Source organism: Cervus elaphus, chromosome 17 (genome assembly GCF_910594005.1).
Source record: "Cervus elaphus chromosome 17, mCerEla1.1, whole genome shotgun sequence".
Taxonomy (NCBI): domain Eukaryota; kingdom Metazoa; phylum Chordata; class Mammalia; order Artiodactyla; family Cervidae; genus Cervus; species Cervus elaphus.
In genome coordinates, this window is record NC_057831.1 from 8,624,907 (window position 1) to 8,640,583 (window position 15,677).

General features: G+C 42.9%; 1 protein-coding gene across 4 annotated transcripts in view; it reads left to right on the plus strand.

Annotated features, from left to right (window-relative positions):
* PDE5A (phosphodiesterase 5A) overlaps positions 1 to 15,677 on the plus strand; it is a 149,688-nt gene that overhangs the window by 120,395 nt on the left and 13,616 nt on the right. For all 4 annotated transcript variants that reach the window (XM_043871546.1, XM_043871549.1, XM_043871548.1 and 1 more), the window contains 3 exons: positions 6,236 to 6,323; positions 9,925 to 10,025; positions 11,747 to 11,824. In XM_043871546.1, the coding sequence (XP_043727481.1) occupies positions 6,236 to 6,323; positions 9,925 to 10,025; positions 11,747 to 11,824 (267 nt within the window). The remainder of the gene's footprint in view (positions 1 to 6,235; positions 6,324 to 9,924; positions 10,026 to 11,746; positions 11,825 to 15,677) is intronic.

Below are 15,677 nucleotides of genomic sequence, written 5' to 3' on the forward strand. Positions count from 1 at the left end.
TGTTCCAGGGATGTTTCTCTTTTTCTTTCCTTGGTGATAAACAAGTGGTATCTCCAGGAGAATTTTCTTAACCAAGGGACTCTTGGGAGACTAAGAGTGTCAGAAACATTTCCATATAAAGAGCTGGCTTCTACAAAGGTGTACTGTGTCCAGACCTTTATCAAATATTCAAACACTCTGTAAAGAAACCAAAACAATAAAAGGCGGCACAGAAATAAAAGTTAATACATCAAAAAGAGAAAAAGCCCTTATGAAGTAGCAACGTTAGAAAGAGAACTAGTGTCATTTGTTCTTCCTGAAGACATCCTCAGAAAATCTGAAGTAAGCTATCCCTTGCTTAGGAAACTGTTTAGATTCTTGATGGGATTCTCTGGTTCCTCCCTGCCCAGGAAGAGGGCCTTTATGAGGAGCACTGAGTATGCCAGTGAAATACTCGGGGGGAGAGGTCACTGCCTGCGCCTTCCTCCCCCACATGGCTGGATGATGGGAAGAGTGGTTTCAGACAGATACTGGATTATTCTTTTAAAAACAGACAGTCCCAGGAACAAGTGGCTGAAGAACAGACATCTGCGTGTGCAGAGAAATTTTCCCCCATCAGGCCTGTAGTCCATATAGGAGGACTGTGGTAGATACATTTACTTGGTTAGATTCAGGATTTGTGTTTTATAAACATAAATATAGTGAAATTATCCTACATTTTAGGCAGATGGATAATGTGCGGTTACTGGGGCCTGTACTTTGTTAGGCAGAGAGCTATAAACGTGTAAAATTCAATCCCTGTTCTCCAGGAACGTTTATTGTCTCCTCAAACAGTGGTGATTAATGTCAAAGTATCTGGTAAGTCCTCTGTTCTTTAATACCATGGGCTGGAAGTGTTCAATAGAGAAGGAGATGGGTCATGATCAGCGTAGCCCATCTTTACTGTGAATGGAAGAAGTCAGAGTTAAACCAGATCTTTGAAGTGAGGAAGACTTGGAGAGGAGAGAACATGAAGATATTCCAGAAATACCAGGAAGTGGGCATTTTCATTGGAACAACAGTGATGGCTAGCCTGACTAGTCAGAATGAAAAGTAAGAGGATAAACAAGCAGAAGTTAGAAGACCTTTTTGAGGGAGGGCTAGAAAACCAGGCTGTGCATTTTATTTGGTGTAGTGACCACTGAGTGGTTAATGGCATTGCTTAAGAAGAAAAAATCTGAAAGTATGGTGCCAGATAAACAGGTAATAATTAGAACCACAGAGTTCAGCCAGAAAGCTGTCAGGGGAAGCCCGGTGTATACAACCATCACATACCAGCTCGAGGAAGGAAGGAAACGGTTTAAATCTAACACTGAACAGTTAGTTATGTGCAAGAAGGAAGGGGGAAATCCTAATGCTGGGTCCAGGAAATGAGTGACGGTGATGCCACTGATGAGAGAGCGAGCTGGGAGGTGTGTCTGCACGCCGTGTCCTTGGGGGAGCACCGAGGGGAGAGGAGCCCGAACACAGGATGGTGGTTAGGAGACGTAGGATGGCCAAGTGAGGCTTTTTCTTTCAAGGTTAGAGATTCAGCCAAACCAGAACGAAAGAACTTCCTGGTAAGCACAGCCCGATCACGTGTGTGTGAGTGTCCTGGAAGAACCCCCCCTGCACCGTGGTCCCCTCCGCTCTCTAAGGGAGGAGCAACAGTGAGCTGGGTCATGAATGGGCCGGTGGCCACAGAGGGTCAGCAGGATCTCAGAGGCTTCAAAGGGCAGCAACGACAGCACAGGAACCACACAGTCCGTGAAGTTCAAACTGAGTCGTGTACTTGAGCCAGGAATGAGGTCATCCTTGGTAACGCTGGAGAGCTTGGGAGACTGGAGGTCTGGATATGAAGAATGTGCAAGTTCAGTTAGTCTTAATGTCAGTAGCTAATAATAATAGTAATAACAATAATAGAAGTTAACCTCAACATAGTCATAGCTTTTAGCCTTGTGGCATTTGGAACTCTTTCTAGCACTTTATATACGTGAGTTCAGTTAGTCCTTAGACCAGCCTGAGTGCACATTCAGATCCTGATTCCTCTCACCATATGTCTTTGAGCCAAGTCATTTAAAGTTCCTGTGTTTCCTTCTCTGTATAGTAGAATAATGACAGAATAATACCTGTCTCACAGGGTTTCCTACGAGGATTAAGAAGTATAAACTGATGCAAAGTGCTTGGAACAGTACCTGGCACAGATTACCCGCTCAGCAAATTTCAGCTATTTTCACAGGACAGACAAGAAGCTCAAGACCTTGCTCTGTCCCAGAGAGGGACAGGCACTAGCAGAAAGACCGTGCCTGGTAGCAGCTCGAGGCTGTGGAACAAAGAAGGGAATGTCTCCTGCTGTGAAAGAAAGACAATTGGCAGAGCCCAGTAGGTCAAAGAGCTGGAGTCACGGGGTGAAATGATTCCTCAGCTTGAGTATCCGTGATCACAGAGAACAGGAACATAAAATAAGCCCTGACTGACAGGCGATCGTGGTGATTTGGAGAGAAATTATGAAGTTGAGAACTAAATGGGTTGGCATGGGTTACAAAGAGTAGCTGAGAGATTTGAGCCCAGAGCAATATATATGGATGAGAAGCCAGATTCAGAGCCAGTGAAAAGGAGTACTGTGCCGGGCCGGCTGTGTTTTCTCCCAGCACTTTATTTTCTCCTGATTTCTAAGGCACTGGCCTGATTTCCGCACCAGCGTCTTACCGCCGGTCAGAGATGGAGCAGCAGCTGCAGGACAGGAGGAGGGGCAGGGAGGGTGTGCTCACCCATGACTGCTCACTAACAGCAGTCGGGGAACAGTCCTGCAGCAGGAGTGGCTTCAAGTGTCCTTGTGACATGACCTTGAAGAAGGAGGCGATGTAGCCTCGTGTTTCAAAGAGTGAGAAAGTGACAGGACAGAGGATACACTGATTTCCATGAATATCTTTGTAAAGACAGAATTTGGGGCATTTGTCACCCTGTCATTGATTCATAAATCCATAGTTTTAGAACCTAAGTAAAGGCAAACCATGTGTGTAAACATGTAAAAATGTAAGTAAATCTGCATTTGTTTATCTCACAAGCCAAGAATCTTCTCTAATGTGAAACAGTCCTTTCTGCATGGTGTAAAAACGCAATATGCATTCAAAATTTTAAACATGTTTCCACTGTACCTGCCTGTGTTTCTAGTCTGGCTACTTGGTCGGTGAGTAGGTGCTGTGTGTGCAGTGCTGGTGTCACGAGCCAGCGTCACGTGGTAAAGAGGATGTGTGTGAACCCCAGCTCTGCCATTTGTGTTGACCTTGAACAAGTTAGATGATCTCTCTGAACTCTAGGTTGTCTAAAAAAACAAATGCTAAATGCTGTAGCGACGCCTCAGGCTGGCTCTCCCTGGAGCACAGCCTGGGACAGAAGCCGGCGTGCATACAGCTTAGGGGTGCGTGTGATCCCAGGGGGCAGAAATGCAGGCCTGAGGGTGGGAAACGGACAGGAGGGGAGGCAGGAGGAGGACAAGGGGGCCAGATTCCACCCGCACAGGCGCCCGGCGCCTGCCAGGAGCTTGTGAGCGGTCTCAGGACGGGAGACGCAGAGCTGTCTGCAAAGGGACAGAGATGAACGGCGAGGCGGCAGCCCGCCACCCATGCCATAGCCCCGGGTCACAGGTGACCTCCACAGGCCTTCCCTCCTCACACTCCGGGCTGAGCGGCCTGAGGGCAGGGTGTGCCTGTGGGCAGAGCTGAGAGGCGTTCTCGCTGGACCCGTGGGCGCCTCCTCACGGGCTCCTCACACCGTGTGTCGCAGCAGGCCTGATGCTGGACGCTAGGACAGCGGCTGCAGTAGGAGGTGGGACTGAGGATGTGACGTGGTGAGCGAAAGCGTCCTATACAAGAGCATCGTCAAAATCAAACCAACTGCTTAGCACAGGGCTGGACATGTCACAGGCTCTTAGTGGAGAGTATTTGTTATCATTAGAGAAAAGGAATCTACCAAACTGAAAAGGAATACAGTCTAACTTATAAACCACCAGCAGAGTAAGACAGATGGTGATACTGGATGTGCTTAGGTTTCTCATATAAATGAAAATAACAGATACTCTAGGAGCTTTGCCTTTCCTAGGTGAAGGGAATGAGGAAGGCTGCAGTAGTTTTACTGAAGTGTAAACATGAGCGACACTAGTGGATCTGGTCCGAGTGAAGAGAAAACACCGTTGCCACAGCAGGGACTGTAGACTCCAGGCAGGATGTGGGGTCTGTTTATGCTGGGCCCTCTGTAAGCCCAGGCCACCTCCCTGGAGACCTCATCTGCTCAAACGGCTTAGATTTCCAAGCATGCCAATGTGACCCAAGTCTTTCCAGTCCAGACATTTATACCCACGTGGTTGGACTGCAGCCACCTTAAAATCAATAGATCGAGCACTCATCCAGTCAGCTTCCCTTCTTCACCCCCATTCTAAATTGTCTTCTCCATTTTTCCCCTGGGTCAATAAATGACAATGCAGAAACTCACCCTCTCTGCTTTCCCCCTTCATCTCTCTCATCTCCACTAGTTCCCAACACCAGGACTCACTGCCAGCTCCTGACTCATCTACCTCCTTAAACAACTCTATTTGGGATTCTACCAAGTCCAGTGGAATGCCAAATTCTACCAAATCCACTCTAATCCAGGCTGTCTCTTACCTGGGTACTAAAACAGTTTCCCACTAGGTTCCTAACTAAATCCCAGTAGACTCCATGCATCTCCAGAATGGTTCCTGGAGATTTTTCTTATAGATCTGCTTGTTTTAGTTCATCCCATGGTCTTCCCGTTGTCCAGTGATCAGCACAGGATCTGACCTATGGTACAACTTACTAGATAAGAAAGGAGCAAAGAAGACAAGGCAGGAGCTACTTTGGGAGAAAGGTTGCGACGACGATGAGACGTGGCAGCTTGGGAGTCAGCAGCATTGGTGGTGCTATCGGGAGGAGATAAATTATCCACTCTCTTACCTTTATTTTCATTTTACTGTTTTTGTTTTCCCTTAAGCTGCTCTCACTCTTAGCTTATTTTTTCCTGTGTCACCTTTTTGGGTAGTGTCTCTATCTTCAACAAATGAAATGCAAAGTAAAATAATGATTCATATAGTAGTATAAAGGAATAACTAATCAGTTGTATTATCTAACACTTGTATGATGCTTTACAATTCATAAACCCCTGTCCTCTAAATTTAAGAAACAGACTTTCAGGAACTATAATTTTTTCTGTTGTTTTGAAAGAACAAATAGTGGAAATGGTGCTTTATATTCCCACGTGAAGGGTCATGAGAAATAGGAGACAGAGGACTCTGCTTATCATGCTTCAGAACTTGATTTGTGACTGTTACACATAACGAACTGACTGTAATATCCCCACCTCACCCCTTTACTTAATATGGGCTTCTCAGGTGGCGCTAGTGGTAAAGAACCCACCTGCCAATGCAGGAGATGTAAGACATGTGGGTTTGATCCCTGGGTCAGGAAGATCCCGAAGGAAATGGCAACCCACTCCAACGTTCTTGCCATGGACAGAGGACCCTGGTGGGCTACAGTCCACAGGGTCACACAGAGTTGAACACGACTGAAGTGACTTAGCACACACACACCACTTTAGTTGGCCAAATGGTCTCTACCGTTTTCCCCAAGTTCAGCATGGAGTCCTGCACTGAAATAAGCTGCATCCCACAGGGGGCTTTTTCTGACTTGGCTGTCTCCTTCCTCCCTCCAGTGGGCGAGACGTGCACCCACTGTCCCCCTTTCCCTTGCTTCTTACCGCTCATAACTCTTACATGCACGTGCAGAGACACTGCCCTTCAGCCTTATTTCAGAACAAAGGCTTATATGGAAATTTATTTCAGATTTTAAAGTAATTGCACTTTTGAAGTTGTATTGTTGGTATAGCTGTTTCAGGTTTTTTTTTTTTTTTTCATGTGTAGAGAAAGTAATCCTTTGTTCTTATTCCTTCTACTATCATTATCTTAATAAAGATAAAAACCAGTGAAATTGCTTGTACTGGGAACAGGGAGCAATTACATTGATATTTGAAAACAATTTGACTCTTGACATGTATTTCCCAGAAATGACCTCAGTCTTTCCAGCAGAAGGAGAGAAAATTACTGGATTAATTTTTATGAAGTAGCCTCTTTTTCAGTTAACCAGTAAGAAATTGATAACTGATATATGTTGGGGAAATTGGTCATATTTTAAACTTTTTTTTCTTTCTTCAACTAACCACGTTTCAGAAGTGAGCACCCACTTGCTCAGCTGTACTGCCATTCAATCATGGAGCACCATCACTTTGATCAGTGCCTGATGATCCTTAATAGTCCTGTAAGTACCTAATTTATGGCTGTGGACTTCCAAAAGAGAGTTTATAAATTCAGTTTTATTTTTAAGTTTTGGATTTATTCCCAGCATCATAAATTCTTGAGCACGCTTTATTCCTTTTTGGGTAAGAAAGGCAAAGCCAAAACATTTGAGATCTTCACAGCCTTACGTCTCTAGAAACCAAAACTGTCTTAATGTTGCCTGATAAGGGAAAACTGGTTACTTACCTCAGTTTGGTTATTCCAAATTAGAAACAAACAAATCTGGTATTTTATGGTTCTCTGTTAGTTGTTTTTGTCAAATGATGTGGTTTATACTGCTCTCAAATGTCTTTCACAGGCAATACCTTTTCCTATTTTTATTGAAACTTCTGACCACTAATAAACATTTCTGTTAAGGAATAAAGTTATTCAACACTGGCTAAGTGAATATCAATGTAAGAAAGCATGTGATATGCTATGCTAGTCATATTTATGTTAAGGAAAATATTAAAATGATATACACCAAAACATTCACAATGGCTGTCTCGGTCTACTTAAATTATTAGCTTTTTAATTTTCTGATTCGGATTTGTTCATTATTTGCATTATCCATTGTATGCATATATTACCTTTATAATAAGAAAAAAAATGAAAGTTGTAGACGCTTATGTTGAAAAGGCACAATGCGTGGCATGTGATTTTAAAGCAATTTTATCTCCATCTCTTTACATTTGCCCACTGGGTTCATTCTTCCCTGAGCCCTAGAAAACTTAAGAGGCTTATGACTTTTGTGGTGACTCTTTTTAAGTAAGCGCTTTCTAGTTACTGCTTTACATCACAAAATACAGCATACGGTTTTCAAGTTAGAAACCAGAATGTTCAGTCCTGTGGAACAGCACAGATCTTGACCTGACTTAAAGCTGCAGGTCCTTTTCCTGCCCTGGTTGGCCTCCCTCATCCGTCCCTATGCTTCTCTGACTCCTTTCTCACGCTCAAGTCCCCACGTCCTGGAGAACAGTAAAGAAGGGGGCCCAGAACGCTCAGCAGACTGGTGCTCTTAGGCCTGCTCTCTGTGCCTCGTAGGGGTCTAACACAGGATCTTTTCTCATGAGTAAGACCATGATCATGGCCACACGCCCTAACCGTGGGCTTTTCCCCTGACGTCCCTGTAATACGCGTGGCCGCCTCTCGCAGTGTATCGCCTTATGACTTCCTCCTCGGCTCCTGGAACTCTGAGTCGTGACTTTCATCTCCTTTCTGCCACGGTTCCTTGGCTCTCTTTGTGGTCCTCTTGAAAAGGACAGGGCTTAAAGGGACCTAATGCCTCCAGAACTCAGAAGAGGCAGGCCATCCTGAATGGAAGCAGCTCTCCTTCCTGCTCAGTCACGGGATCTAGCCAGCCTGGGTCTTGTCTTTTCAATTGTCCAGACGGCAATGAGACGCGAGTGCACTGTAGCCCACCCACCCTCCCAACTCCAGGAGACACACAGCGGCTGCAGGCCGCTCCCTCCTGCTTGAGGGAAGAGGAATGCAGGCCTAACTCTCAGTGTGGGTGAAGGGCTCAGAGTTCTGTGGCCAGTTCTGGCACCTCCTTGTAAATTCTGCACATGCTCTAGTACAGACTGTCTGCTACAGATGTGACTTTTAACAAGAATTAGTGTGTGACTGGGAGGTAGGGGGATGATGTGGGTAAAATGTACAAATTGTACTGTTTCGTGCACAAGTTCTCTTGGGTTAGGTGTCAGAATTATGGGAGCTGAATTTCAGCCTTCAGCAAGAAAGGAAGAAGCGCTCTGCTTGGCTCCTGCCCGAGCAGCCCTTTCCATTGCTACAGGAGTACTGGAAGTGGGCACTTGCCCCGAGAGGCACCCCCTCGCCCTGGACTGCGCTGGGCCGCGGGACGGAGGCCGCTCATCCTCCAGGGCCCCCGTGACACAGCCCCACTGTCTGCGCGGACCAGTTCTATCTGCACTGCCTCGGGCCTCCATAAGCCAGCATTTCCATTCCGCTGCTTTAATGTCCTCAGAGGCGGCTGCCAGACGTGTGAGCCTGGCCTGTCCAAGTTTCCTTCAAACATCCTAATCCTTGGTTTGTCTCGTGCTCTGGTTAAAAAGCTGCACGGGCTTTGCGTGGTCTCCCCAGTACTGTTTTTCCCATACACCATGTTATTTTTAGTGTGTGGCTTTTCTGAACTGAGACTTGTCAGGAATGTCTATGTTGAATTATAGCAGAAACAGCTGTACCTTCACTGGAATTTGCTGTCTTTGCCCTTCAGCTCAAACTTCATTTTTAATATCCTATTTAGTTTTGAAGAAAATGTGCTTAACCTTTTTCTTAAAAAGCATATTGTACAATATTCCTATCACACTGCTCTCTGTTATCAGATGACATAACTTACTATGTAATATATTATAACATAAAAGGAATCTTGCTGTATATATGGCTGGCCTCATAAGACCCATCTCTACATTCTGTCTTTGTAAGCACCAATACATAGGAATTTATAACTTTTGCTCATGGAAGGGAAAATTAAAATACAATACCAAAAGACATTTCCACTTTTCCATTTAACATAGTCTTATCTTAAATAAAAGTATCAGAAGCTATCTTCTGAACAGTACTGTTTTGTCCAGAATCTAAAGTGATTTAATATTTAAAAATAGTATTTCTTGTATAATCACAGATTATTAATTAGACATGTATTACAGTTTCAGCATCTAATTATCCTCTAACCAATGTCTGACCCCAGCTCAGTAGTTTTCTTTCCTCAGAGCAAATCCTTTGCCTCCACACCCTATTTCTAAGCTTCTGGGTTTTTTTTTCCCTCAGCGCTAAGGTTTAGGAAGCACATCTGACTCAATTTACAGATGCTGTTTTGAGTATAGTCTAGTACCCAAAGGATGTTTCACTTAGTTCAAGATCAGTGAGTCACTGTGCTTTAAATTACAGGCGAGAAATTTAAAAAATGGTGACGTAGCAAAAACTTTAGATAATCTGCACATGGATTAGCCATCTTTGAAATCCTTATAGTTGTTTCAAACTCTTCCTTTCTTGAGGAAGCACACATCACTCATGCCTGCTACCCATGTATACCGCACATGTTCCTAGGAATAAACACTATTCTCAGAAAGAAGTTTAAAATATATAAATCTGCCCCAGAAAGGTTATTGGATTTGTTACAGAAGCCAGAGAAATGATTTTTAAAATCATCATTTACAGTTTCATCCCTCTGTTCTTCACATCTATTATATATTAAATCTATATGATTTTGATTTTTCAAAGTTTTACTTACTGTCAGTTTAGCAGTTAACTTTCCCAAAGGAAAAAGGTATATAGTCATTAACTTTTGGACCTGGACTAAAGCCAAGAAGTACAAGAGTTGGAAAAACATGCTTACTTTGGTCCATGAACCATCATGAAGGTGTATTTTTCCTCAAATGACAAGGTGGTGGGGTGGGTGCCTCAAGGGGAAACATTACTTAATGCTGTTTACTTGTGTAAGTAGGTGTCCTCTGTCTTCCTGAATTCAGAATGTGTGTAAGAGATGTGACTATTTTCAGATTTTGTTCTCAGCAGCAGTGTCTCCAAGTGGAGTGCTTACGATGGTTTTCTTTTTTATAAAGGGCAATCAGATTCTCAGTGGCCTCTCCATTGAAGAATATAAGACCACGCTGAAGATAATCAAGCAAGCTATTTTAGCTACAGACCTAGCACTGTACATAAAGTAAGTTTTAAGAAATATCTTGATAAATAGATTTTGGATGTGTTTGCACAGTTTCCAACTTTAAAAATCCCCATTAGGATATTTTTAGATTATAAGAACCAATGTCCTGGAAAAGCTGTTTATCACACCATGGAGCAGTTTGTTAAAGGAAGCCAGAGAAGTCCACTTAACGCTAGAAATGACAGAGTGCAGAATTATTTCTGATGTTTGTCTTTGAAGCTCTGCACAAAGCAGATAACCATCTCAGGGTCATTCTAAGCTTGCTGGCCAATCTAAAGGATATAATAATGCCCTCTATAAAGGGCATCTGCTGCTGCTTCTGTCCTTCATTCCCCCAACTTCTGACCATTTCACAGTCCCTTAAACTGTTATCCATGCCCATGTGGGCAGGAAAAGGAGCTGAGTCCCAAACAAGTAGATCTTATTTGTTTTTATTGGATTTTGGCAGAAGAAGAGTATTAATGTAGAACTTTATAGTTAATGAAGTTAACGACTTAAGAATTAAAGTATGCTTGAGAGTGTATCAGTGATGTAGGTGTGTGTTTGCATAACTAAACGTACTTTCTAAAAGAAAGGAACGATGTTGCTGGGTTTGGGCAGCCGTCTGTTTCCCACACAGAGTCCGAGCTCTCTGCTGCATGTGTGGGGGTGGAGGCAGATGGACAGTCACGCTCACGGGATTTCCTGGGAGCGAGGGCCTCTCCCCAGCTGTACACAGATGCACACTGTGGTTTTAGCCACTCTTGAGAAGTAAAAACAAACAGAACAGACACACAAACCCGCGTGCCAGAGAGCCACCGCTGTACATCCAAAAGCACCTTACATCTAAAAGAGTCTGTTTCCTTGGACTTTGGAGCACTCTAAAGTTAATTAGGGTAAAAAATACAGATTGTAAATTTCAGCTCAAAATGACTGCAGGATGATTGGTAACTGTCAAGCTACCAATAATTTGAAAAGTGCCTGAAACCACAACGACTTCCTGACCTTTCCAGGCCACATGGTCTCCCCCCTGGATCCTTCCGAAACCTCTTTTCATTTTGGTACACAGTCACAGACAGACAGTTTTGTTATGCAGGTTTCTCTTATGTGTGTCTTGTGACTTTGACTAGTTTAAATGTTATGAAAAGAACTCACGTCTCGCCATTTCCCAAGATGCTTAACCATGCTGAGCACATGGAGGTATTCACTATGCAATGAACAGATATTAGTTTATACTTGGTCTTTCTTTGCTTCAGAAGAACTTCGCAACTTTATACTGACATATTTTGGTATAGAGTAAAAAATTATGTGAATGAGACATATGAAATTAAATTGAAACCATAGAGATCTTGCACCATATGCAAAATTTCTTAACTCATTCTCGGCATCAGATTTTTAACTCACATTGTTTCATATTCAACTAAATCATATTTGGGAATCAAAATTTCCATTACTTGTGACCTTAGTTAAAAGTGAGATAAGATTTAATATTTCGACCAAAGAATATGGTAGAAGAGAGAAAAGTAAAGTATTCAAGATTTTTATATGATTCTTATATTGGATTATATATTCTTATATAAGAATATAAGAATCTCATCTTATATGAGAAAAACCATTAGAGATTCTTTTCCCTGAAATTTTACTTGATGAGCCTTTGTTGACCAAAGGGATAAGAGCTTAGGGGACTCACCAGAGCTTAGGGGACTCATCGTAACTACCAAATATTTTTCTTTATTTTAAAGGAGACGAGGAGAATTTTTTGAACTTATAAGAAAAAATCAATTCAACTTGGAAGATCCTCATCAAAAGGAGTTGTTTTTGTAAGTAGGATTACTATCCTTAAAGCTGGTTTTGCTACCCAATTAATTTTACTGCAATTATTTGTTACAATGTGATGATCACAGAGGCTGTCAGAATTTTTACGAGTGTTATACAAAGGGCTAAATATGACTGTTTACTTAAAAAGAAATGCATTTGCAAATTCAAAAGAACAAATTACTCTTTTTGTCCTAGAAGGACCTTTAAATGTGGTAGAGTATCATACAAGGCTGTAGGGGTCCCTTGTTCACACTCACAGTTCTTTTGCATGAAAGAGCTGAAAACAGCATCCTGAAGATTGCTGGAGCAAGAACATGACTGTGAAGTGTCTACTTCCCTCACGCGATGGCAGAGCAGCAGTCAGACTTCAGCTCGGCTGGCTGCTCAGTCGAGTCCAACTCTGTGACCCCATGGACTGCAGCACTCCAGGCTTCCCTGTCCATCACCAACCCCCAGAGCTTGCTCAGACTCTTGTCTAGAGAGTCAGTGATGCCATCCAACCATCTCATCCTCTGTCGTCCCCTCCTCCCGCCTTCAGTCCTTCCCAGCATCAGGGTCTTTTCCAATGAGTCAGCTCTCCATATCAGGTGGCCAAAGTATTGTAGCTTTAGCTTCAACATCTGTCCTTCCAATGAACACCCAGGACTTATCTCCTTCAGGATGGACTGGTTGGATCTCCTTGCAGTCCAAGGGACTCTCAAGAGTCTTCTCCAACACCACAGCTCAAAAGCATCAATTCTTCGGTGCTCAGATTTCTTTATAGTCCAACTCTCACATCCATACATGACTACTGGGAAAAAAACATAGCTTTGACTAAATGGACTTTTGTCAGCAAAGTAATGTCTCTGCTTTTTAATATGCTATATAGGTTTGTCATAGCTTTTCTTCCAAGGAGCAAACATCTTTTAATTTCATGGCTGCAGTCACCATCTGCAGTGATTTTGGAGCCCAGAAAAATAAAGTCTGTCACTGTTTCCATTGTTTCCTCATCTATTTGCCATTAAGTGACAGGACTGGATGCCATGATCTTCCTTTTTTGAATGTTGAGTTTTAAGCCAGCTTTTTCACTCTCCTCTTTCACTTTCATCAAGAGGCACTTCAGTTCCTCTTTGCTTTCTGCCATAAGGATGGTGTCATCTGCATATCTGAGTTATTGGTCTTTCTCCTGGCAATCTTGGTTCCAGCTTGTGCTTTATCCAGCCCAGCGTTTCTCATGATGTAATGTAAGTTACATAAGCATGTAAGTTAAATAAGCAGGGTGACAATATACAGCCTTGACGTACTCCTTTTCCCATTTGGAACCAGTCTGTTGTTCCATGTCCAGTTCTAACTTTTGCTTCCTGACCCGCATACAGGTTTCTCAGGAGGCAGATAAGGTGGTCTGGTATTCCCATCTCTTGAAGAATCTTCCACAGTTTGTTATGATCACACAGTCAAAGGCTTTAGCAGAATGCCTTAGTAGTCAATGAAGCAGAAGTAGTTGTTTTTCTGGAATTCTCTTGCTTTTTCTATGATCCAACAGATGTTGGCAATTTGATCTCTGGTTCTTCTGCCTTTTTTAAATCTACCTTGAACATCTGGAAGTTCTCAGTTCACATACTGTTGAAGCCTGGCTTGGAGAATTTTATGCATTACTTTGCTAGTGTGTGAGATGAGGGCAATTGTGCGGTAGTTTGAACATTCTTTGGCATTGCCTTTCTATGTGATTGGAATGAAAACTGACCTTTTCCAGTCCTGTGGCCACTGCTCAGTTTTCCAAATTTGTTGGCATACTGAGTGCAGTACTTCCACAGCATCATCTTTTGGGATTTGAAATAGCTCAACTGGAATTCCGTCACTTCCACTAGTTTTGTTCGTAGTGATGCTTCCTAAGGCCCACTTGACTTCACACTCCAGGATGTCTGTCTCCAGGTGAATGATCACACCGTTGTGGTTATCTGGGTCATTAAGATCCTTTTTGTATAGTTCTTCTGTGTATTCTTGCCACCTCTTCTTCTTCATATCTTCTGCTTCTGTTAGGTCCATACAATTTCTGTCCTTTATTGAGCCCATCTTTGCATGAAATGTTCCCCTGGTATCTCTGATTTTCTTGAAGAGATCTCTAGTTTTTTCCATTCTATTGCTTTCCTGTATTTCTTTGCATTGATCACTGAGGGAGGCTTTTTTTATCTCTCCTTGCTATTCTTTGGAACTCTGCATTCAGATGGATTTATCTTTCCTTTTCTCTTTTGCCTTTCACTTCTTTTCTTCTCTCAGCTATTTGTAAGACCTCCTCAGACAACCGTTTTGCCTTTTTGCATTTCTTTTTCTTGGGGATGGTTTGGATCACTGCCTCCTGTACAATGTTATGAACTTCCATCCATAGTTCTTCAGGCACTCTATCAGATCTAATCCCTTGAGTCTATTTGTTTCCTCTGCTGTACAGTGAATGGTGAGGGATTTGATTTAGGTCATACCTGAATAGTCTAATGGTCTTCCCTATTTTCTTCAATTTAAATCTGAATTTTGCAATGAGTTCGTGATCTGAGCCACAGTCAGCTCCTGGTCTTGTTCTTGCTGACTGTATAGAGCTTCTTAGTCTTGGACTGCAAAGAATATAAGCAGTGTGATTTCATCGTTGACCATCTGGTGATGTCCATGTGTAGAGTCATCCCGTGTTGCTGGAAGAGTGTGTTTGCTGTGACCAGTATGTTCTCTTGGGAAAACCCTGTTAACCTTTACCCTGCTTCATTTTGTTCCAAGGCCCAACTTGCCTGTTACTCCAGATATCCCCCGACCTCCTCCTTCTGCATTCCAGTCCCCTATGATGAAAGGACATCTTTTTTTGGTGTTAGTTGTAGAGTCAGAGCTTCAGGGTTCTGTTTTTCCTCACCTGCTTTCCCTGTCCCTCCCTCCCATCCTTTGCTATACTATCACTGCCTTTTCCATGACAAGAACTAGACCAATAAAATAGAACTTAGTGTGAATAATAAAGACAGAAGTAGTAATAAGACTGAGGATAGTGCTCTATTACCATTTTATAACTAAATCTTTTTAGACAGGTAGGTATTACTTCACATGCAAACAAATACACAAATAAGGAAACACACAAATGCCCAGCTGTCTGTTCTGAACAGTCATGCTTCGTGTGAGAGCCTCAGCCTGTTTTTTAGAGCAGTGCCTTAGAAAAGTATGCACACACCACTGCAATCTGCGACCAGTTTTTCACAATAACAAAAATGGAATCCCACCTCGATTCCAAGTCTGCGCCACCGTTTTCACTGCTATGCTCCTAACTTCCGACCTCAAGCAGAGCATCAGCTAGTACACCTAGCGCTCAGGTTGCCTCTTCCCCTCTTCACTGTCCAGATTGTAGTTAAGCTTATCCAGACACTGCAGGGTCTTCTCTGGGGGAGACAGTTTGCATTGGCAAGCATTACTGAAATCCTTCATGATTAAACATTTCTCTGGTGTACTCATTACCTGTGATAAGAGTTGGTGTAAGCGAGTCTGAGGCCAGAAACCCTTTTCTTTGAGGCCTAATATGGTTAGGGAGGATGCACTTTCATTTAGATTGTCCCTAGAGGTACAAGTAACACAGTCCTTCACCTTGAGTATTCCTATATATGACAGTGATGACCTTTTTGCCTATGTCTTCAAACAGATTGAAAGAATTAGATGGCAGGTATTTAGACCTGACGTGGAAAAACACTACACCAAAGAGAAACCATCTTCACACAGTAGTTACAGTATTGAGTTCTAGAGCACCTTGCCACAGACTCCAGAGTCCAGCATGGTTTCCAACTTCTCTAACAAGAGAAGGAGTAGCGAGCACCATATCCTTTCATTTCCCTCTTCTCTCCAGCAGGTACTGTT